The sequence below is a fragment of the Oncorhynchus mykiss genome, chromosome 21 (assembly GCF_057628025.1).
Source record: "Oncorhynchus mykiss isolate SJ-2025 chromosome 21, ASM5762802v1, whole genome shotgun sequence".
Lineage (NCBI taxonomy): Eukaryota > Metazoa > Chordata > Actinopteri > Salmoniformes > Salmonidae > Oncorhynchus > Oncorhynchus mykiss.
In genome coordinates, this window is record NC_143042.1 from 34,846,136 (window position 1) to 34,868,666 (window position 22,531).

Here is a 22,531-nt window from a genome sequence, read left to right on the forward strand (position 1 = left end):
TCAGCATATGGCAGTTTCTGCATTGCTCTCAACCTGGAAACTTCCACCTGTCTCACTCGCACAGGACGTTTCTGATCCCAAACAACATGGCCACCCCCACAATTGAAACACTCTACTTTTTCCACCGAAAGGTTACACTCCTTTGTCGCATGCCCTCCTGCACACTTCTCACACCTTGGAATCTCCCTCCTGCATACTGTTGTAACATGATCATAAACCTGAAACACCTTAGTGTGTTCAGAACAACAACTTATACACTCTAGCATGACTTTATCGGCAAACAATCTGCATCAAACTCAGAAGGACAGACGGGGTCTTCTCAGTTTTGCGCTCAACACCAGGTCTGCATTTAAAATAAATAAATGAGGGACAACAGGATGATTTTGCAGAACATTTGCGGGACAGTGTAGCCTACATGAAAAACAATGTTAGGCACATTCTGCATAATGGCACGGGCAGTTGAGTTTTGGCCACATGATAATTTTTGGGGGGGGACTATTCAACTAACCATCCTAAAATTATGTGGTGTTTTTGGGGTAACAGTAACATTATACTATGTCATTATGTGACCCACCACCCTGATTTGGTCCGATGTAACAACATTTAAAATTCTGTTTTTTTTTGTACATTGGATAAAAGTAGAGACTCAGAGCTAGAAAATGGTAAATCATGCACTGCAGTTGAGGAACAATCGGAAAGTAACTGCTTTGAAAGTTGATCAACTTGTAACCCCACTTTGGGGGGGGGGGGGGGGGGGGCAGGTGTATTCGGAATGCTTTGAACATTAAATTTACCCAAAATTCGAAGACTTTCACATTATCACATTTACATAAGTATTCAGACCCTTTACTCAGTACTTTGTTGAAGCATCTTTGGAAGTGATTACAGCCTCGAGTCTTCTTGGGTATGACGCTACAAGCTTGGAACACCTGTATTTGGGGAGTTTCTCCCATTCTTCTCTGCAGATCCTCTCAAGCTGTCAGGTTGGATGGGGAGTGTCACTGTGCAACTATTTTCAGGTCTCTCCAGAGATGTTCAATCGGGCTCTGGCTGGGCCACTTCAGGCCAGAGTTCAATCTTAGTTCCATCAGACCGGAGAATCTTGTTTCTTTAGTCCTTTAGGTGCCTTTTGGCAAACTCCAAGTGGGCTGTCATGTGCCTTTTTACTGCGGAGTAGCTTCCGTTTGGCCATTCTACCATAAAGGCCTGATTGGTGGAGTGCTGCAGAGTTGGTTGTCCTTCTGGAAGGTTCTCCCATCTACACAGAGGATCTCTGGAGCTCTGTCAGAGTGACCATTGGGTTTTTGGTCATTTCCCTGAACATGGCCCTTCTCCCCCAATTGCTCAGTTTGGCTGGGCGGCCAGCTCTAGTAAGAGTTTTGGTGGATACAAACTTCTTCCATTTAAGAATGATGGAGGCCACTGTGTTCTTGGGGACCTTCAATGCTGCAGAAATGTTTTAGTACCCTTCCCCAGATCTGTGCCTCGACACAATCCTGTTTCGTTGCTCTATGGACAATTCCTTCGACCTCATGGCTTGGTTTTTGCTCTGACCATGCACTGTCAACTGTGGGACCTTTATATAGACAGATGTGTGCTTTTCCAAATCATGTCCAATCAATTGAATTTACCACAGGTGGACTCCAACAAGTCAATGTGTCTGATTACTTCCAAATGTACTGTATATCAATTTTCAGGTGGTTTATTCATACTAGCTGAAAACTCATGCCATCCTCTTACACTACATAGACAAAATATGTGTTTGTGAGTCCCCCTCTACCATCGTTGCATAGCATGTGCACTATACTAAATTGTCCTGGAGCATTTAAAATCCAATGTGTATTTGTAGGAGTTATTCAAAACTGTCCATGAATGGCTGAAAAAATACATAGTCACATATAAATAATTTTCAAAGACACAAGTAGGCATGTCAGACACTAGCAAAATTGTGAAGAAGCGGAATAATCAAATACTGTAAGTGTGGGGAATAACAGTAGGGTTCTTGCTGGCAAGTTATTAATTACACTTTGGATGGTGTATCAATACACCCAGTCACTACAAAGATACAGGCGCCCTTCCTAACTTGGTTGCCGTAGAGGAAGCAAACTACTCAGGGATTTCAACATGGGGCCAATCACTGGTCACTTTAAAACAGTCACATGGCAGTGATAAGGGAAAACGAAGAATTAATCAACAACATTGTAGTTACTCCACAATACTAACCTAATTAAACAAAATTAAAAGAAAGAAGTCTTTATAGAATAAAAACATGCATCCTGTTTGCAACAAGGCACTAAAGTAATACTGCAAAAAATGTGGCAAAGCAATTCACTTTTTGCCCTGAATACAAAGTGTTATGTTTTGGGCAAATCCTACACAACACATTACTGAGTACCACTGTCCAATTTTAGTGGTGGCTGCATTATGTTATGGCTATGCTTGCCATCGTTAAGGACTGGGGAGTTTTTCAGGATAAAAAGAAACGTAATGGAGCTAAGCACAGGCAAAATCCTACAGGAACACCTGGTTCCGTCCGCTTCCACCAGGCACTGGGAGATGCATTCACCTTATAGCAGAACAATAACCTAAAACACAAGGCCAAATCTACATTGGAGTTGCTTGCCAAGAAGACAGTGAATGTTTCTGTGTGGCTGAGTTACAGTTTTGACTTAAATCTACTTGAAGATCTATGGCAAGAACTGAAAATTATCAACCAATTTGACTGAGCTTGAAGAATTTAGAGAATAATAATGGGAAAATGTTGCACAATCCAGGTGTAGAAAGCTCTTAGACTTATCCAGAAAGACTCACAGCTGTATTCACTGCCAATGGTGCTCTACAAAGTATGGACTCAGGGGTGTGAATACTAGATATTTCTGTATTTCATTTTCAATACATTTACACCAATTTCAAAAAAACACATTTTTTACTTTATCATTATCGGGTATTGTGTGTAGATGGCTGAGAAATGTATTTTATATATTTTTTCTATTCAAGCTGCAACACAACAAAATGTGGATTAAGTCCAGAGGTATGAATACCTTCTAAAGGAACTGTATTTGCTATTCTGTGAGGGCCTACGTTCCGAACCCACTTCGGTGCTTTAGGTGCCAAGGAGTGTAACATGTGTGTAGAAGGGAGATTTCACGATGTGAGAAATGTGCAGGAGGGCATAGTCAGATCGAGTGTACAGTTGGGATAGAGAAAGCACTGTGTCAACTATGGGGGTGCCCATGCAGCCTGGTGTAAGATTGTTTAGGGCCAAGTAGTGTGATGGGGTGGGGTTTTGTTGGGGATAGTGTATAGGTGCAGGGTTAGATGGTGGTGCAATTTGAAGGTTTTCTCATTCTCCTTTTCCCTTTTTTTTTTATAATACTTCCTTTAGGGGAACTGAGAAAGGCAGAAATATCATAAGCGTCTAGTCTGCTGGAAATTCACAAGAAGTCCTTGACCATAGCAGTCATTCTGAGTGCAGGTTTTGGGTGATAAAAGATTCAAATGGTTGGCTATTCATTTTCTGGCTGGATTCCGATAGGAATTACTAATCACTTCACAAACCAGCGTGTTGTGACTCGCAGGTCTGATGTGGTCCATGAGCCAGGATCAGACTATAGTGTCGATGATAACTAAGCCATAACTAAAGGCCTTATGAAATGTATAATTTGTGGTCATACAGGGTTTACTTTAAATTGAAACGCATTAACTTAGGCAGGCGCTTGGTGAAGGCTTCTTTGAATTGCAACAACCATTTCACTGTCACTAACAAATACAGTCATGGGTGGGTATCTCTCACGTTCACTCAAAAGACATGCTGGGTTGTACAGTATGCAAATAGGGCAGTGTCCCAACACCCTCAGTGTTTAAATCCTATACGCCTTGTGCTGAATAAAGGTGTTTATGTGACTAAAAAGTGTTACAGCGAACAAAAATGGTGCGCCGTTTACAATCTAAACACTGTGCCGTGTTTTCATCTGAATTATTTGACTCGTTTAAATCCAAATTCAGATCCTAAACACTTTGTTTTACGGTGTAGGGTGATGTTCCGTTATTAGAGATGGGCCCTGGCCTGGCAACACATTATAAACAATCACAGACATGGGGCACGTTCAGCAGGACATAGCGTATAAAAAATATTCTATGTAAAACAAACAGCTCTGTGTGACATGTAGAATAAGGAATCAGGTCAGCTCTATTCGTGGTATTTCTATCTGCAACGTTCGACAACGTTTGGCTACTTAATGTGGCCCTGATGAACCAAACCCTCTGACCTACACAGCTCTGACAGGCATTACAAAATACATTTACTGGCACCATAGAAAAGGATGTCAATATCCTCTGAATGGCAATGCTAATGATATCATAGTAGAGAGGAGTTTGTGTAATGTACTGTCGTGGCCAAAAGTTTTGAGAATGACACATATTAATTTCCACAAAGTTTGCTGCTTCAGTGTTTTTAGATATTTTTGTCAGCTGTTACTATGGAATACTGAAGTATAATTACAAGCATTTCATAAGTGTCAAAGGCTTTTAATGACAATTACATGAAGTTGATGCAAATAGTCAATATTTGCAGTGTTGACCCTTCTTTTTCAAGACCTCTGCAATCCGCCCTGGCATGCTGTCAATTAACTTCTGGGCCACACCCTGACTGATGGCAGCCCATTCTTGCATAATCAATTCTTGGAGTTTGTCAGAATTTGGGTTTTTGTTTGTTCACCCACCTCTTGAGGATTGACCACAAGTTCTCAATGGGATTAAGGTCTGGGGAGTTTCCTGGCCATGGACCCAAAATATTGATGTTTTGTTCCCTGAGCCACTTAGTTATCACGTTTGCCTCAAACTGTTCATGGATGGTTGGGAGAAGTTACTCTCGGAGGATGTGTTGGTACCATTCTTTATTCATGGCTGTGTTCTTAGGCAAAATTGTGTGTGAGCCCACTCTCTTGGCTGAGAAGCTTTACTGTTGGCATGACACAGGACTGATGGTAGTACCCACCTTGTCTTTTCTGGGGATTCATCAGAGAAAATGACTTTACCCCAGTCCTCAGCAGTCTAATCCCTGTACATTTTGCAGAATATCAGTCTGTCCCTGATGTTTTTCCTGGAGAGAAGTGGCTTCTTTGCTGCCCTTCTTGACACCAGGCCATCCTCCAAAATTCTCAGACTCACTGTGCGTGCAGATGCACTCACACCTGCCTGCTGCCATTCCTGAGCAAGCTCTGTACTGGTGGTGCCCCGATTCCGCAGCTGAATCAACTGTATGAGACATTTCTGGCGCTTGCTGGACTTTCTTGGGTGCCCTGAAGCGTTCTTCACAACCATTGATCTGCTCTCCTTGAAGTTCTTGATGATCCGATAAATGGTTGATTTAGGTTCAATCTTACTGGCAGCAATATCCTTGCCTGTGAAGCCCTTTTTGTGCAAAGCAATGATGACGGCATGTGTTTCCTTGCAACCAACCATGGTTGACGGAGGAAGAACAATGATTCCAAGCAACACCCTCCTTTGAAGCTTTCCAGTCTGTTATTCGAACTAAATCAGCATGACAGAGTGATCTCCAGCCTTGTCCTCGTCAACACTCACACCTGTGTTAATGAGGGAATCACTGACATGTCAGCTGGTCCTTTTGTGGCAGGGCTGAAATGCAGTGGAAATGTTTTTTTCTTTGGTGTTCAGTTCATTTGCATGGCAAAGAGGGACTTTGCAATTAATTGCAATTCATCTGATCACCCTTCATAACGTTCTGGAGTATATGCAAATTGCCATCATACAAACTGAGGCAGCAGACTTTGAAAATGTATATTTGTGTCATTCTCAAAACGTTTGGCCACGACTGTACTGTAAAAATGACATTGACATATCAAAAGGCATAAGTGTTCAGGTTTTGAAGTGCATTATGAATACGAAGTACATACACATTCAGAATTGCACTCACATTGACTCATGTAAACATGCTTGCACACACACGCACACGGACACACACACAGCGCATGAAATTAGGAAGTTAGTCCCATTGCTCTCCATTGTGTAAAGTACAATTTTCCACCAAGTTAAAGTGCTTTTAGTATTGTTAACATACATCTTCAATGCTTATATTCCAGTGAAAAGAAAACATAAAAGAACAAACTCTGAACATCAGGGTTGGTGTCAATTCCATTTCAATGCCAGACAATTGAGGATGTACACTGAAATGACAATTATTTTCAATGCTTTTCAAGAAGGACCATTTGGATTTGGAATTTGGTTTACTTTACTTTTTTGACTGGAATTAAAACGTAATTTACCCCAGCCCTGCTAAACATATATTCAGAAGAATGAGTACTGGCGTTGTTCGCATCGATAGGGACAAATACACATACATACAATATGATATATTCAGTCAAAATCCTTCATGAAAAATAGTGTGTTTTCCAGTGCTTCCACTCCCAGTACCTTTTTGTGTAAAAAACAGACAGTACCATGATTCTGTGATTATGTCCAAGTAAACCATGTTATGTTCACATAAACCAGTCAACCTTTATAGTTACACAAGTACTTTCATTAAAAAAAATACAGACATATGAAGTTTAAAAAGCCCCTTTAGTCCATCTTTGATTACAGTACAGTAAACCCAGATCGGATGTACAGTATGTTGTCCCTTTCCAGGTTATTGCTTGTGGAATCCTCATCAACCACAAGGGGTGATACATTCCCATCAAATCCAAAACACAAGCGCATGTGTGTGTAAGTGTGTGTGTTTTGTGTTCACGTTTCCCAACAGGGGAGCAGCTCTTCTCTATTGCATTCAATAATGTTTTCTCACTTGATAATTGTGCAATGTCCATGTCTCCTTGCTCTCTCATTGCATCCTACTAGTGCTCTCTCTCTCTCTCTCTAGACATTGCTGATACGGACACTGAGAAGACTACTATCTCGCCCCCTGTCCCTCCCCCTCTCATCCCCTCTATAGCCCTCCTCCAGTTTGATCTTCTCCGGGTCTGCCCCTTCCTCCGCGCCCCCTCTGTTGCTGCCATGGTAAAGGGAGGAGCGCATGGCTGGGCTTGGGGGCGAGGCCTGTTTGACGAGGGGGGTGGTCTTTGTTTTGGCCACCTTGTCAAAGAAGGCGAAGTCGGCCACATACTTCCCCGAGGGGGACAGGGAGACCACGGGGGGGAACTCGTACCCCCACAGGATCTCGTCAGGCAGGTAGGAGGTGCGCACCTGGCAGGTGGCGGAGGTGGGCTCCACCGTGGCACTCATGATCACCAGCAGCTCAAAGTCTGCCAGATCCGGATCCGTCCATCCCCCTCCTACGACAGAGAGAATGAAAGAAAGATACAAACTCTTTAGCACTAAATATGCATGAGCCAGAATGGGCTGTAACAATAAAAGGCTAAATGTTATATCTTGACTTACCATCTGATTTGAATCCAGATCACAAAATGTATGGACTAAATGGCGTGGAACTTCCTTGCGTAAAACCAAAGCTAAAGTGTACCATGGCGACTGAGCTATAAACACAGTCCATTGAGAGAAGTTAGTGTGTGGCCTCTTACCATACACACACTCTCTTTCCACAAGCCTGCTCCAAAACATAAAACCCACACAGCTACTCACAAAAACACACACTTACTGTAAACACAAATGACTATACTCATAAAGGACATCAAGCACACTGTTCAAGCGGTTGTTCCTGAAATCCGATCACACATTCATACAAAGACCCATTAAAGAAAACATATACATAATGATACCATTAACATGCGCATCACCTTTCACTAACACACGGCCACCATTACACAAATAATACGCTACAAGGCATATACACTCCAACAAGCACACACCTGCGTCAACAGCCCACACTCAGAGATGTTCCGTCATCTGTGAAAACAGCCCTTATCCTAACCTGAACCCAGTACTGCTCTCACTGAGGCAAAAACAGTGTTTCGTAACACACACACACATGCCCATGCACGAACGCACAAGCACACACACACGTATGCATGCACCAGTGGAGGCTGCTGAGGGGAGGATGGCTCATTATAATGGCTAGAACGGCGTGAATGGCATCAAACACATGGAAACCATGTATTTGATACCGTTCCACTCCAGCCATTACCACAAGCCCATCCTCCCCAATTAAGGTGCCAGCAAGCACAAGCACACACACACACACACACACACATACACACATACACACATACATACATACATACATACATACATACATACATACATACATACATACATACATACATACATACATACATACATGTAGTACAAAATGCATGGTATGTGGTAGACTGTCTCTAGTTAGTCAGAGGAGCTTTTTCTTCAGAACCTGCCCCAGTTCCTACGCCGGTTCCTACGCCAACACCATAACACCACTCTCTCAAACGGCTAAGTCGTGAGTAGGGATAATTATGTGGATATATTGAAGCAACATCTCAAGACATCAGTCAGGAAACAAATTACCCCAGCTCGGAGCCGTTTCACTAGAGAAGTAGGCAAAACTTGAGGCGCTGCTGACGGTGTTTGCAATTCCCCCAAACAAACAAAAAAACAACTCTCAGAGAATGAGTGCACAACTGGTAGTCGCTTATACAGTTGAAGTTGGAAGTTTACATACACTTAGGTCGGAGTCATTAAAACTAGTTTTTTAACCAATCCACACATTTCTTGTTAACAAACTATAGTTTTGGCAAGTCGGTTAGGACATCTACTTTGTACATGACACAAGTCATTTTTCCAACAACTGTTTACAGACTGATTATTTCACTTATAATTCACTGTATCACAATTCCAGTGGTCAGAAGTGTACATACACTAAGTTGATTGTGCCTTTACACAGCTTGGAAAATTCTAGAAAATTGTCATGGCTTTAGAAGCTTCTGATAAATTATGTCAATTAGCCTGAGTCAATTGGAGGTGTACCTGTGGATGTATTTCAAGGCCTACCTTCAAACTCAGTGCCTCTTTGCTTGACATCATGGGAAAATCTAAAGAAATCACCCAAGACCTCAGAAAAAAAATTGTAGACCTCCACAAGTCTGGTTCGTCCTTGGGAGCAATTCCCAAATCCCTGACGGTACCACCATACAAACAGTACGCAAATATAAACACCATGTGACCATGCTGCCGTCATACCGCTCAGGAAGGAGACGTGTTCTGAACATACTTCGGTACGAAAAGTGCAAATCAATCCCAGAACAACAGCAAACAACCTTGTGAAGATGCTGGAGGAAACAGGTACAAAAGTATCGATATTCACAGTAAAATGAGTCCTATATTGACATAACCTGAAAGGCCGCTCAGCAAGGAAGAACCCACTGCTCCAAAACCGCCATAAAAAAGCCAGACTACGGTTTGCAACTGCACATGGGGACAAAGATCATACTTTTTGGAGAAATGTCCTCTGGTCTGATGAAACAAAAATAGAACTGTTTGGTCATAATGACCATTGTTTTGTTTGGAGGAAAAAGGGGGAGGCTTGCAATCTGAAGAACATCATCCCAACCGTGAAGCACGGATGTGGCAGCATCATGTTGTGGGGGTGCTTTGCTGCAGGAGGGACTGGTGCACTTCACAAAATAGATGGCATCGTGAGGAGGGATAATTATGTGGATATATTGAAGCAACATCTCAAGACATCAGTCAGGAAGTTAAAGCTTGGTTGCAAGTGGATCTTTCAAATAGATGGATGATGACCCCAAGCAAACTTCCAAAGTTGTGGCAAAATGGCTTAAGGACAACAAATCAAGGTATTGGAGTGGCCATCACAAAGCCATGACCTCAATATAGAAAATGTGTGGGCAGAACTGAAAAAGTGTGTGCTAGCAAGAAGGCCTACAAACCTGACTCAGTTACACCAGCTCTGTCAGGAGGAATGGGCCAAAAGTCACCCAACTTATTGTGGGAAGCTTGTGGAAGGCTACCTGAAACGTTTGACCGAAGTTAAACAATTTAAAGGCAATGCTACCAAATACTAATTGAGTGTATGTAAACATCTGACACACTGGGAATGTGATGATAGAAATAAACGCTGAGAAATCATTCTCTCTACTATTATTCTGACATTTCACATTCTTAAAATAAAGTGGTGAGCCTAACTGACCTAAGACAGGGAATTGTTACTAGGGTTCAATGTCAGGAATTGTGAAACTGAGTTGAAATGTATTTGACTAAGGTGTATGTAAACCTCCGACTTCAACTGTATGTCATTCAGATGGCTAGCTTCCCGGCAAAGGCTGGCTAGTATTACTTAGCTAGCTAGAAGGATGAAGTAAGAAACTAACTTGAAACAGAGCCTGCCTCAGCAGGATAAATAAATTGGTTACTAAGTTCTCATAATTACTTTGCATAACAAAGTAGGCTACTGAGACAGACAGTGATGTGGTGCTCAGTGGTGAGGCTGGGGCAGGCTGCAATGCAAACTTGGTCGGTGCCCCATGTGGGGTCCCTGAGGAAAATCTGTACTAATCTTATCAAACAAGTTAGAAACAAAAAAAAAAGGATGATGTGTTTCAATATAAACATCTCCACATGGCCTATCTTCAAATCAAAATCCAATCAAAGTTCATTTGTCACGTGCGCCAAATACTTACAGGCTCTAACCAATAGTGTGAAAAAGGTGTGTGTGTGTGTGTGTGTGTGTGTGTGTGTGTGTGTGTGTGTAGTTAAGTAAAGAAATAACACAACAGTAAAAAGACATTTGAAAGGTATGGTTAAAGTGACTATGCATATATGATGAACAGAGAGCAGCAGTAGCGTAAAAAGAGGGGTTGGCTCTCTACAGATCCCGACCCGTCACTTGCACTGGTTCCTGGATCCCAGTTCCTGTTTCACAGTCCCAGCACCAATTTGTGGTTTACAGTCCCGGCCCCCAGCATCTGCACGGTTCCCAGTTTTCCCAGCAACAACAACCTTCGCCAACCCTGGACACAGCAGTGGCTACCACAACTGCCACCTCCACCCAGCCACTGCCAGCTGATTTTATTCAAACATAGACATGCTCTATCAGGTATGAAGGTAAGACCCAGATGCAGACCACATTGAGTAAACAGTAGTTTAACATTCCAGCACGGGCAGACAATAGACAGGTCAAGGCAGGCAGGGGTCAGTAAACCAAAGGTGGGGCAAAGGTACTGGACGGCAGGCTGGGTCAGGGTAAGGCAGAGTGGTCAGGCAGGCGGGCTCGGAGTCAGGACAGGCAAGGGTCAAAAAGAGAATTTTACTTGCCACCGAGCTGCCTGAAAATTACTGTCAAATTCATGGTAACCCCTTTCCATTGCAAAGAGGTCCAGATATATCTACAGAAATCCATCATGAGGAGTTGCGAGCAGAGCTACTGTGAGAGGAGGCCGTATTAGAAGCTAGATCCATAGATACTGCAGGGGAAATGACTGTAGTATTATGTACTATTAGTATTATGATACTTCTAATAGTAGTATTAGGCATGCTACTTTTATACAGTATTAAGATTTGATCAGACATTACTTACATTTTCAAGGTACACCGCATGAAGCCAAAGCAAAATAGAGTGTTATCTGGGATCAGGCATCATTAAAAAGCCTTATTATGTGTACAGTAATACAATACCATATAATCTGAGCACAGTCAATTTAACAGGAGGAGTCTGGCGGCTCAACTAGACAGAAATTCATGATAGACAGGAAATAGAGAGAGATAGAGAACTGCTTCGGTGAGTAGAGAACAATGGGGTGCACAGGAAGAGAGATGTAGAGAGATAAGCATACATACATACCACACAGTGCTGCAGATAAAACAGAGAGGAGTGAGCGTCAGTATCAGAGAGGAGTGGAGAGGTAGAGCAGTGAAGGAGTGGAGAGATAGGAAGGAGATTCAGCATCAGAGAGGAGTGGAGAGGTAGAGCAGTGAAGGAGTGGAGAGATAGGAAGGAGTCAGTATCAGAGAGGAGTGGAGAGAGGAGTGAGAGTCAGTATCAGAGAGGAGCGGAGAGGTAGAGCAGTGAAGGAGTTGAGAGGAGTGAGAGTCAGTATCAGAGAGGTAGGAGTGAGAGTCAGTATCAGAGAGGAGTGGAGTGGAGAGGTAGAGCAGTGGCGGAGTGGAGAGGAGTGAGAGTCAGTATCAGAGAGGAGTGGAGAGGTAGAGCAGTGAAGGAGTGGAGAGATAGGAAGGAGAGTCAGTATCAGAAAGGAGTAGAGAGTTAGAAGCAAAGGAGCGAAGCAATAGAGCAGCAAAGGAATTGAGAGATACACTCTTAGAAAAAGGGTTTCTAAAGGGTTCTTCAGGTGTCCCCATAGAATAACACATTTTGGTTCCAGGTAGAACCAAAACTCCTCTGTGGAAAGGGTTCTCCCTGGAACCAAAACTAGTTCTTCAAAGGGTGGGGGACAGCCAAAGAACCCTTTTAGGTTCTAGATAGCACCTTTTTTCTAAGGGTGTAGAGCAGTGAAGGAGTGGAGAGGGAGTGAGAGTCAGTTTCAGAGGGGATAGGTAGAGGAGCGCAGGAGTGGAGAGGTAGATCACTGGTCAGTGTGGGTCAGTAATAGCCCTGTGGTTAGTGGTGATGAGAGGTGTGGTGGAGCGGTAGAGCAGCGTAGTAGTGGAGCGGTAGAGCAGCGTAGTAGTGGAGAGGTAGAGCAGCGTAGTAGTGGAGTGGTAGAGCAGCGTAGTAGTGGAGAGAGAGCTGCGTAGTAGTGGAGAGGTAGAGCAGCGTAGTAGTGGAGAGGTAGAGCAGCGTAGTAGTGGAGCAGTAGAGCAGCGTAGTAGTGGAGAGGTAGAGCAGCGTAGTAGTGGAGAGGTAGAGCAGAGTAGTAGTGGAGTGGTAGAGCAGCGTAGTAGTGGAGAGATAGAGCCGCGTAGTAATGGAGAGGTAGAGCAGGGTAGTAGTGGAGAGGTAGAGCAGCGTAGTAGTGGAGCAGTAGAGCAGCGTAGTAGTGGAGAGGTAGAGCAGCGTAGTAGTGGAGAGGTAGAGCAGCGTAGTAGTGGAGTGGTAGAGCAGCGTAGTAGTGGAGAGAGAGCCGCGTAGTAGTGGAGAGGTAGAGCAGCGTAGTAGTGGAGTGGTAGAGCAGCGTAGTAGTGGAGAGAGAGCCGCGTAGTAGTGGAGAGGTAGAGCAGCGTAGTAGTGGAGAGGTAGAGCAGCGTAGTAGTGGAGCAGTAGAGCAGCGTAGTAGTGGAGAGGTAGAGCAGCGTAGTAGTGGAGAGGTAGAGCAGAGTAGTAGTGGAGTGGTAGAGCAGCGTAGTAGTGGAGAGATAGAGCCGCGTAGTAATGGAGAGGTAGAGCAGGGTAGTAGTGGAGAGGTAGAGCAGCGTAGTAGTGGAGCAGTAGAGCAGCGTAGTAGTGGAGAGGTAGAGCAGCGTAGTAGTCGAGAGGTAGAGCAGCGTAGTAGTGGAGCGGTAGAGCAGCGTAGTAGCGGAGAGGTAGAGCAGCGTAGTAGTGGAGCGGTAGAGCAGCGTAGTAGTCGAGAGGTAGAGCAGCGTAGTAGTGGAGAGGTAGAGCAGCGTAGTAGTGGAGAGGTAGAGCAGCGTAGTAGTGGAGAGGTAGAGCAGCGTAGTAGCGGAGAGGTAGAGCAGCGTAGTAGCGGAGAGGTAGAGCAGCGTAGTAGCGGAGAGGTAGAGCAGCGTAGTAGCAGAGAGGTAGAGCAGCGTAGTAGCGGAGAGGTAGAGCAGCGTAGTAGTGGAGAGGTAGAGCAGCGTAGTAGTGGAGAGGTAGAGCAGCGTAGTAGTGGAGAGGTAGAGCAGCGTAGTAATGGAGAGGTAGAGCAGCGTAGTAATGGAGAGGTAGAGCAGCGTAGTAGTGGAGAGGTAGAGCAGCGTAGTAGTGGAGAGGTAGAGCAGCGTAGTAGTGGAGCGGTAGAGCAGCGTAGTAGTGGAGCGGTAGAGCAGCGTAGTAGCGGAGAGGTAGAGCAGCGTAGTAGCGGAGTGGTAGAGCCGCGTAGTAGCGGAGAGGTAGAGCCGCGTAGTAGCGGAGAGGTAGAGCCGCTAGTAGCGGAGAGGTAGAGCAGCGTAGTAGCGGAGAGGTAGAGCAGCGTAGTAGCGGTGAGGTAGAGCAGCGTAGTAGCGGAGAGGTAGAGCCGCGTAGTAGCGGAGAGGTAGAGCAGCGTAGTAGCGGAGAGGTAGAGCAGCGTAGTAGCGGTGAGGTAGAGCAGCGTAGTAGCGGAGAGGTAGAGCAGCGTAGTAGCGGAGAGGTAGAGCAGCGTAGTAGCGGAGAGGTAGAGCAGCGTAGTAGCGGAGAGGTAGAGCAGCGTAGTAGCGGAGCGGTAGAGCAGCGTAGTAGCGGAGAGGTAGAGCAGCGTAGTAGCGGAGAGGTAGAGCAGCGTAGTAGCGGAGAGGTAGAGCAGCGTAGTAGTGGAGAGGTAGAGCAGCGTAGTAATGAAGAGGTAGAGCAGCGTAGTAGTGGAGAGGTAGAGCAGCGTAGTAGTGGAGAGGTAGAGCAGTGTAGAGGTAGATCAGCATTCAGAGTGGGTCGGTAATAACCCTGTGGTTAGTTGTGATGAGAGGCCTGTCCTCCTGTAACAGGATCCCCCACCCCTCACTGCATCGGACTGTACCCCATTGTCTTCTAAGGAGACACCCTGGCACCCACTTACACACACATTCCACAAACACACACACACACACAGAGTGAGAGAAAGAGCCCTCTCCCGGTGCGGTCCCTCAAAACACACACATAGTATGTAAGAATACACACATAAACATTCAGTACGCATATATACACATACAGAATGCATGCGCACACACAGACACACATACAAACATGCTCCCCCATCCCTCTACTGCCAATGTCCCCTCTCTCCATCACAACACTCCCTAAATTCACCCTTCTCTTTCTTTCCACACAGATTGGTTTCAGTCCCCACACCCCAACGGACCCTCTCCTCCCATTGAGGATCAAGATATGTGAGATGTAAACGATAGCAACAACTTCACCTACTTTACACGGACTGTACAGTTCACTAAACTCCAAAAAAACACTGCTACAACAGCACCTTGGGAAGGAGAACACTACACTGCACCTGAACACTACACTGTACCTGTAACTACACTATGCCTGCCTACTTAATTACTCTCATGTAAAGACATGGCTTTCAGGACACTTGACAGAAAATGGGGCCTATAGAACAAGAATACACAACTCCAATGACTCTTCGGGTGTCAGGCAAGGTTACTCATCATACATGCGCAAAGAAAACATAATGGTAGCCTTTTCCTGCAGTCAATGACCAAAAGCGCACTCTTTGGCTTTGTGTGTGGAATGTTATTCATATTTTTCATACTTAATCCAGATTTGGTTAATTTTTTTGAAACGTCTAAAATCTTGTGTTTCTATGTCAAACTGTTTTGTTATATTTCAATCTTCTGCGATGTGTATAGAAAGTGTAATATTGGGATGCAAACTCAAAATTGAATACATTTTAACTCTTATCTATCTGACAGGTGTCTTCTTTTTTTTTAAGCCCGTAACCATGTGTGTGAGGCGTATACTTTTGTTTCCCAGTAGATTTGTTTAAGACTACCAAGAATCTCTCTGTGTGACCCTGATTTTGCCCACTGCAATGAAAGTGTCAACGTTATTGAGACTCGTACCCTTGATGGCCCAGGCTCTGAGTGGGCTGCTGTCATCAATGACGTGGTAGAAGGTGAGTGGGAGGATGAGGAAGGGGCTGTCGCTGGACATGTCCACCTGGAAGGGAACGTTCCTCTGGTCCAGTCGCACCGTCTCCCCCTCCTTGGTCTGGGATGTCTGGAGCAACTTCCCTGTTACCTGGTAGCCAAAATGGAGTCATATTAAATTGTAGGGCGGTTCATGAGTGAGAATCCTGAAGAAGCTTGACAACATGACGACAACCTATATCTACCATGGTGATCCATTTTTTCAGGAAATATGTTTTTTATTTTTGTAATACTCAATCACTAACACACACAGAGACACACACACACTATCTCTACCGAGCAGCCCAGTAACAGGCTCTTTCGCATGTTGGCCACTCGGATCATGAGGCAGGGTCGGCCCTCGTGATTGGACACCACGGCGTGCCGGCTGAACTTCACTGTCTCGCCTCTCTTCTTGGGCCGCGCCACCTGAAGAAGACGGGGGGGAGAGTGTGTCAGAGCCACACAATGTAGCATGGTGAACTACACTACCCACAATGCTACCGGTAACATGTCCTGTTTATTTGTTAGGCTGTTAACAACCTGCCGTCCGTCTCCTTAGCAATACATACAGTACAGTACACGGCATGCACTTCCTATCATTTTAACCTCTAGCCCCAACACACACACACACACACACACACACACACACACATAGATAACCGAGTGAAAAATAAAGAAAGGGCTTGTAAGTCTTATTATTGAGAGGCCAGAATGATAACCCTGACCCTCATAGATAAGAGGGGAAAGGGGAGGATAATTAACACTGTTGTTTACACAGGAGTCCAGTGCTGAGTAGGGCCAGTACATATAGTTGTACTGTTGTGTGTTGGACGTCTGGATGCAGTGCATATGGTGGCCAGACTATATTACCGAACATTGGTCATGTGTGTCGATACAAAGTTCAAATGTGTCATAGTATTGGGCACTGAGTGTACAAAATATTAGGAACCCCTAATATTGAGTTGCACCCCATTTTGCCCTCAGAACAGCCTCAATTCGTCTGGGGGCATGGACTACAAGGTGTCGAAAGCGTTCGACAGGGATGCCGGCCCATGTTGACTCCAATGCGTCCCACGGTTGTGTCAAGTTGGCTGGATGTCCTTTGGATGGTGGACCATTCTTGATGTACACAAGAATCTGTTGAGTGTAGTGTGGTGCTAGGCTTTTTTAATGAATGGGATGGTAATAGTAACCTTGATATTGATATGCCCAGGACACGGTGAGGTACCTTGGCGAGGAAGGTTCCTGTGATGAAGATCTCCAGAACCATGGTAATGACAAGCTGGAGGATGAGGAGGATGATGGCGGCAGGACATTCCTCTGTGATGCAGCGAAAGCCGTAGCCAATGGTGGTCTGGGACTCCAGCGAGAAGAGGAACGCCCCCGTTAGGGTCTGCACCTGCATCACACACGGGGTGTGGTTGGACGGCGGGTCAAACTCTGGAAGGAGGGAGAGCAGAGATACAGGGAAAGAGGCAAGGTTCTGAGCAGATTGTTTGACATGCCAGGCGGTTGAAGAACAAATTGCGGATATGACCCGAGAAAGGGCTAAACTAAGGAAGGCACATTCTTACACCTCTCTCATTCTCCCTCTTCTTGGCTTACGTTCTCTATCGCCTTCTCTCTCTTTCTCCGCCCCTGCCCTCTCCACCCTCTGCTCCCCCTTTCCCCTCCCTCCATCCTCACCTAGCAGGTCTCCATGCACCAGCGCCACCAGGTACCACAGAACCCCAAACAGGAACCAGGTCCCGGCGAAGGTGGCCGAGAACAGGAAGAGCTTGTAACGCCACTGCATGTCCAGGAAGGTCGTCCAGATGTCACGCAGGTACAGCGCCCCGCGCCCGCTCACATGCTCGATGCGCACGTTGCTGTGCCCGTCCTTGGAGAGAACGCGTCGTCTCCGTCGGAGCGCACAGACCGTTTCCGCCGCCTCCCCCACCGCCCCCAGCAGCGGCTTCAGAACCTCCGTCTGCGTCATTGAGTGACACACCTTTTCGGGGGAGGAGCCACGTGAGGACGGGGGAGTGGCCGAGGTCATGGCTGCAGCTTTATGGGAGGAGAGGGATCGAAAACCAGGGTTGAGGGGGAGATTGAGTGGATAAGCGGGAGGAAAAGGAATGTGAGGGAGAGGGGTGAAGAGGGCGAGGGGGTCAGAAAGAGGAAGATATAAAGTTTATGAAAAACAAGTTGAAAAGATGGGGTTTGTGAGACAGGAGAGAATAGGAAAGGAATAGAGGAGAAAGGTTGATAAGGGGATGAATGAAAGATTTTTTTGAATGACATTTTTTTGGGGGGGGTTGGACATGGAGAGAGAAAGATAGGGAGATTATAAATGTGACACACAATAACATTTTCCAAGTGGACAGATGCAGCAGGCCTGTTGCTGTCCAAGGTGGTCCATTTAAAACTCTCTCTTACTCGTTCTCTTCATCCCTCTCTTTTCAGATGGAGCAGCAGCTCCCCTTTCAAAGTAAAAATCCCCCTTTCAGAGTGAAGTTGCAGCTGTCTTTTCACGTTAAAAAAACCCATCTATAATGCTAAGGGACTCCTGTGTCTGCAGCACATCAGGCTGGCTCGATCGAGAGGGACAGAAACAAGGCTCACTTATTCCCCATTCAAACACTGGAATAGAAAAGCAGCATGGAGTATCAAATCAAATCAAATCAAATTGTATTTGTCACATGCGCCGAATACAACAGGACTAGACCTTACTTACAAACCCTAACCCACAACGCAGTTGGGAAGAAAAAAAATATAGACCTAAAAAAAAAATAAGAATAAGACAATAAAAGTAACAAATAAAGACAAAGAAATATCTGTGAATGAGAGATGCTGGATCAACCGTTTACAAATGTGCTTTAATCCCTGACATGGTCTGACATCTCTTTCATTATCCCTTCATCCCTAACGATTAAAAAAAAAAAAAAAGGTGGAATCGTCTTACTGCTTTACACTTTTAGTGGTTGTGGACTTTCATAAGACCTCAAACTATTACCCTATAATAGGGGGCCTATAATAGTTGATTACGTTGATGATTAGACCCACACTACCCCAGTGGTCTACTACCACGTGCAGCTCAAATGGGACATTCATTGGGTCCTTATACAGCTGTCACTTATTGAGCTTATTTTCACCTCCCAATAAATGTGTTTCTGTGTCCGAGAATGAATTACGTGGTGTGGTTTGTGGAGGCAGGATAGCCTGGAGAATATAGCTTGTGTGTTATCGGGGCTAGTAAGAGGCATGTTTCTCTCCTTTGTGGATATGGATACTTGTTGTTTGTGTGTGACTTTGGCCCGAGCATCCTTCTGGATGTCCTTCTGCATCCTCTCTCTCTCCCTCTCTCTCTCTCCCTCTCTCTCTAGCCTTCTTTCTTTCGCTCTCACACTCTCGCCCTCTTTCTTGGCTAAACGGTCCCATTTGTCTCTTCCTGCCTCTGCTTTCCGGACCCAGTAAAAAATAACCAAGCGTAGCAAAGCCAGAGAACTAAGGCACTCTGATACACACTCTCCTTTCTGGCCTTTCTCTCTGTGTCGCCACTCGCTTGCTCTATTCCTTCCTCTCTCTCTCTAGTGCTGGGGCTCACTGTGAGTATGAATAGGGATCTGTTTAAATGTCTGTGCTCAGAATACTAAGATGGGGGGTGAGGCGGCACTTGTGACTTGTGATAGGCTAAGTGCATTCACAGCTGACCTCTGAACCTTACTGAGGCCCCTCCCACACAGACAGTAAACACACACTCACATACACCGGGACATACACAACAATGTTATACCAATGTTAACTTTTCCTGAAACAATGTTTGTGACACTTTATCATTGTTATAGACCAAACTGTTACAATTACTTCCGCTCAATTCAGTATTCCTTTTAACACTTCTGTGTCTTCCTCTCGACTATAATCTCTCTTCATCCCTTTCTCTCTCTATCTCCCTCTGTCCTGTGTTCACAAGAATCCTTTGTTTAGAGAGTAGATGAAAGGGACAAAAGCCACCATTGAAAAATACGACTGAGTGAGAGAGAGGGAGAAAGTGTGTGTGTGACCGTATGTGTGTGATCATATGTGAGTATATGTTGGAGAGTGTGAGGGGGCAGCGAAAGGGGAAGAGAAAGAGAAAGATATGTGGAGAGAGAGATAGAATCCACGTGACAGAGAGAGATAGAAGGTGTATTAAAACAGATTGGTGACAAAAAAAGATGCTCATTAGTATTCCTGAGCGTTGCACTTCACCACACTCCTTCCTTCCCCTGTGTGTTCACCCTACCAAAATCCCCAACCTCTATACAACACTCCAACGACCTCCGAGCATTTTTTTCCCCCACGCTGCTGACAACTATTTTTGTCTGCTCATACAGGAGTAATACAGGCCCAGTACACTAATATTGTGAAAAATAAAGCCGTTTTTATTCTGATTTATCAGCACCCCTACTTCCATGTACATGGACAGTACAAGGTGTAAAAATCCCCACACAGCCTCTCCAAACACTGCGACAAGTAATCCATACAAATTCTAAAACAACTTCTTAGCCAAACTATTTGTGTTTCAAGTACTCAAACTACCCACACACTGGCCCTTATCTAACATCCAAATAACCCTTTCAGTATGTCTTCCACACTGTACCCTTACCAGTTTACTGAGGGCAACAGTGTCAGTTTTACACATTTGTAGACTTGACTTGTCGACTGCAGCCTGGGAGTGAGTGGTCTGGAATGTCCAATTCAAATTTCATGGGGTCAGGTGGTCAGGTGGTCTTCCTACAGGTGTGATTTAGAACACTCGCCATGGCCAATACAGTATCTACAGTATAATATACAGTATAATATACAGTATAATATACACTAAACGCCAGTATCTAAACACTTTTCTCTTCCACTTTAGACATGAGGCTGTTACTGTTACTGTGTTTAAACAGAAACTCCAGAAACAGCCGTGCCTCCAGCAAAGTGAGGATTGATTCCTAAACAGACTCAACCAAGTTGCCAGAAATGTTTCATAAACACCTGTAGGATCCATTCAGATCAAATACCGTCACTAAATACATAGTTGTATTGATTGACTGTGTAGTCAATGCTGTAAATGTGACTATAAAAATGGACAGACTTATTATTAAGGGGTGATGGAGAGGAGGAAGAAAAATGATTCCAGCATCCAAATGGTCATTTTAGATACAGTACATGCAGGTGTTCACAAACTGCAGCCCCTCTTATAAATGCCACAGACACAGCGGGCTACTGTAAAAAAAAACAACAAAAAAACACTCACCTGTAGCCTACATAGTACAGATGTAGAATCTTAATTTGATCACTCTTTTGATTGCTGAGAATGTTCCTGCATTGCCGGAAATGCAAACTTGTATTCAAGGTTTACAAAAAGCTTCTCAATATTTTGATTTGCCCTAACAAAAAAGTATCTACCTCTACAAAAAAATGCCCATTAATTATAATCCACATAATAATTCACATTTACTGTTCCTGCAGGATTTTTTTCCTTCTGTAACAAACTGGCTCAAATTAAGATTCTACATCTGTAGCACTCATCCTGTTCTCTCTGTGTGGATGCACCTGTGCTCTCTCTGCTTATGTTCTCTTTGCAATACCAAGCCAAAGTAGCATTCAAATGGTTTATTTCTTTATTCTATGGTTATTACTCATGAAGAGGGTGGAACATGCATAAATATTTTTTTTTCATCAAGTGAGTGCTGGCCTTTATATATAGGCCACATATCTAACTATCCCCGCTGACGCTCATGTGAGAAGTCACCACATCCTGTTGCTCTGTCGCTATCATAACAACGTGGAGATGCATTAAGTTATGGGAATGGTGATCTAGTAGTAAAAGCTAATTGAATTCAGGCCTATTGATTCATGTGCTGGTCGTCACTCACCTTTTGTTGCAATTGTTGAATGCAATTTTGAAACTTGGAAAAAGTCGTTTGTATCGCCCAAAAACCATGAAAAGAAATTGAGGTCGCGGAATGAGCAAGTTGACTATTTGCCTTTTTGGTTGATCAGTGCGACCTCGTGCATTTGAAGCAATGCGCACTTGTTGACAGTTCTCTCACGCGGATGTTCACAAGACCCAACTTTCATTGTCTACAGATTTCGATCCTGATTATAGTGCTACATATTTCCGTTGTAATTCTAATAGGCCTAACAACATGACAGTTAGTTCAAATCAACCAGGTTTCAGTAGCTAAGACCGAATTTCGGCTACCAAACACAAATCAGTGGTTGCTCTGAAGCTGAAGTGTCAGTCGGTACCGGTTCCGATTGACTGTTACAGAGTTATTATGTAATAAAATAGTTTCAATGTCCCCGTTGAATCTAAAGCTGTGATGGTTCTCGGGTTCATGTAGAAGTTGGAGTGTCTCTCTTCTCTGACATTTTCTCTTGTCTCTCTTTATAAGTGGAAAAAGTAGCCTATTCAGTCACTCAACTGGACTCAGGACATTTTAATTCATTAATTCAACTCTCCTCCCAGTTTCTCCTCCCACCCTCTCGCTCTATCGCTCTCTCTCTCTCTCTCTCTCCTTCCCTGACTGTACACTGTAAATGGGTCCCTTGTTGAGGGTTCCTCGACTGTTCAGCCTTTGTCAACTTTCTCATGTAAATTCCTGATGGTTAAGATACAAACCTGGAAGTTATTTCACTATTAGAAAGCATGTAGGTAAGTTACAAATCAGAAGTAACAAAATACACTTTATTGAGGCCTTGGCTCCTCGCAATTTTGCGTCGGCAAAGTTGGCCAATGGCTTGACTGAAAAATGTTGTCTTTGCTCTGTGAGGCCATGTCATGTCCGCCTGCAAGGAGAGAAACTCTAGCCTACACGTGCTCCTACTGCGAGGACATCATAGCAAATAAGACAACTGGACACTTATGCCTACCCAGAACAGTGAAATATCTATTACATGT

General features: G+C 44.5%; 1 protein-coding gene across 1 annotated transcript; it reads right to left on the reverse strand.

Annotated features, from left to right (window-relative positions):
* Positions 1-1,689: 1,689 nt before the first annotated feature.
* LOC110500423 (ATP-sensitive inward rectifier potassium channel 10-like) lies at positions 1,690-22,080 on the reverse strand. The gene is made up of 6 exons (XM_021577797.3): positions 21,504-22,080; positions 17,305-17,664; positions 16,847-17,058; positions 15,913-16,044; positions 15,550-15,727; positions 1,690-7,289 (listed from the first exon to the last, which is right to left on the reverse strand). Exons 2-6 carry the CDS (start codon positions 17,654-17,656, stop codon positions 6,874-6,876), a joined length of 1,290 nt encoding a protein of 429 aa, XP_021433472.3. The 5' UTR covers positions 17,657-17,664; positions 21,504-22,080; the 3' UTR covers positions 1,690-6,873.
* Positions 22,081-22,531: the final 451 nt, after the last annotated feature.

Bases quoted from the DNA above. Each gene is read 5' to 3' on its own strand.
- LOC110500423 (XM_021577797.3), bottom strand. From the start codon at position 17,656: ATGACCTCGGCCACTCCCCCGTCCTCACGTGGCTCCTCCCCCGAAAAG. The intron at 17,059-17,304 runs GTGAGGATGGAG...CCCTCCTTCCAG, and splicing joins GGTGCATGGAGACCTGCTAG to AGTTTGACCCGCCGTCCAAC. The intron at 15,728-15,912 runs GTAGAGATAGTG...TTTGGCTACCAG, and splicing joins GCCTGTTACTGGGCTGCTCG to GTAACAGGGAAGTTGCTCCA.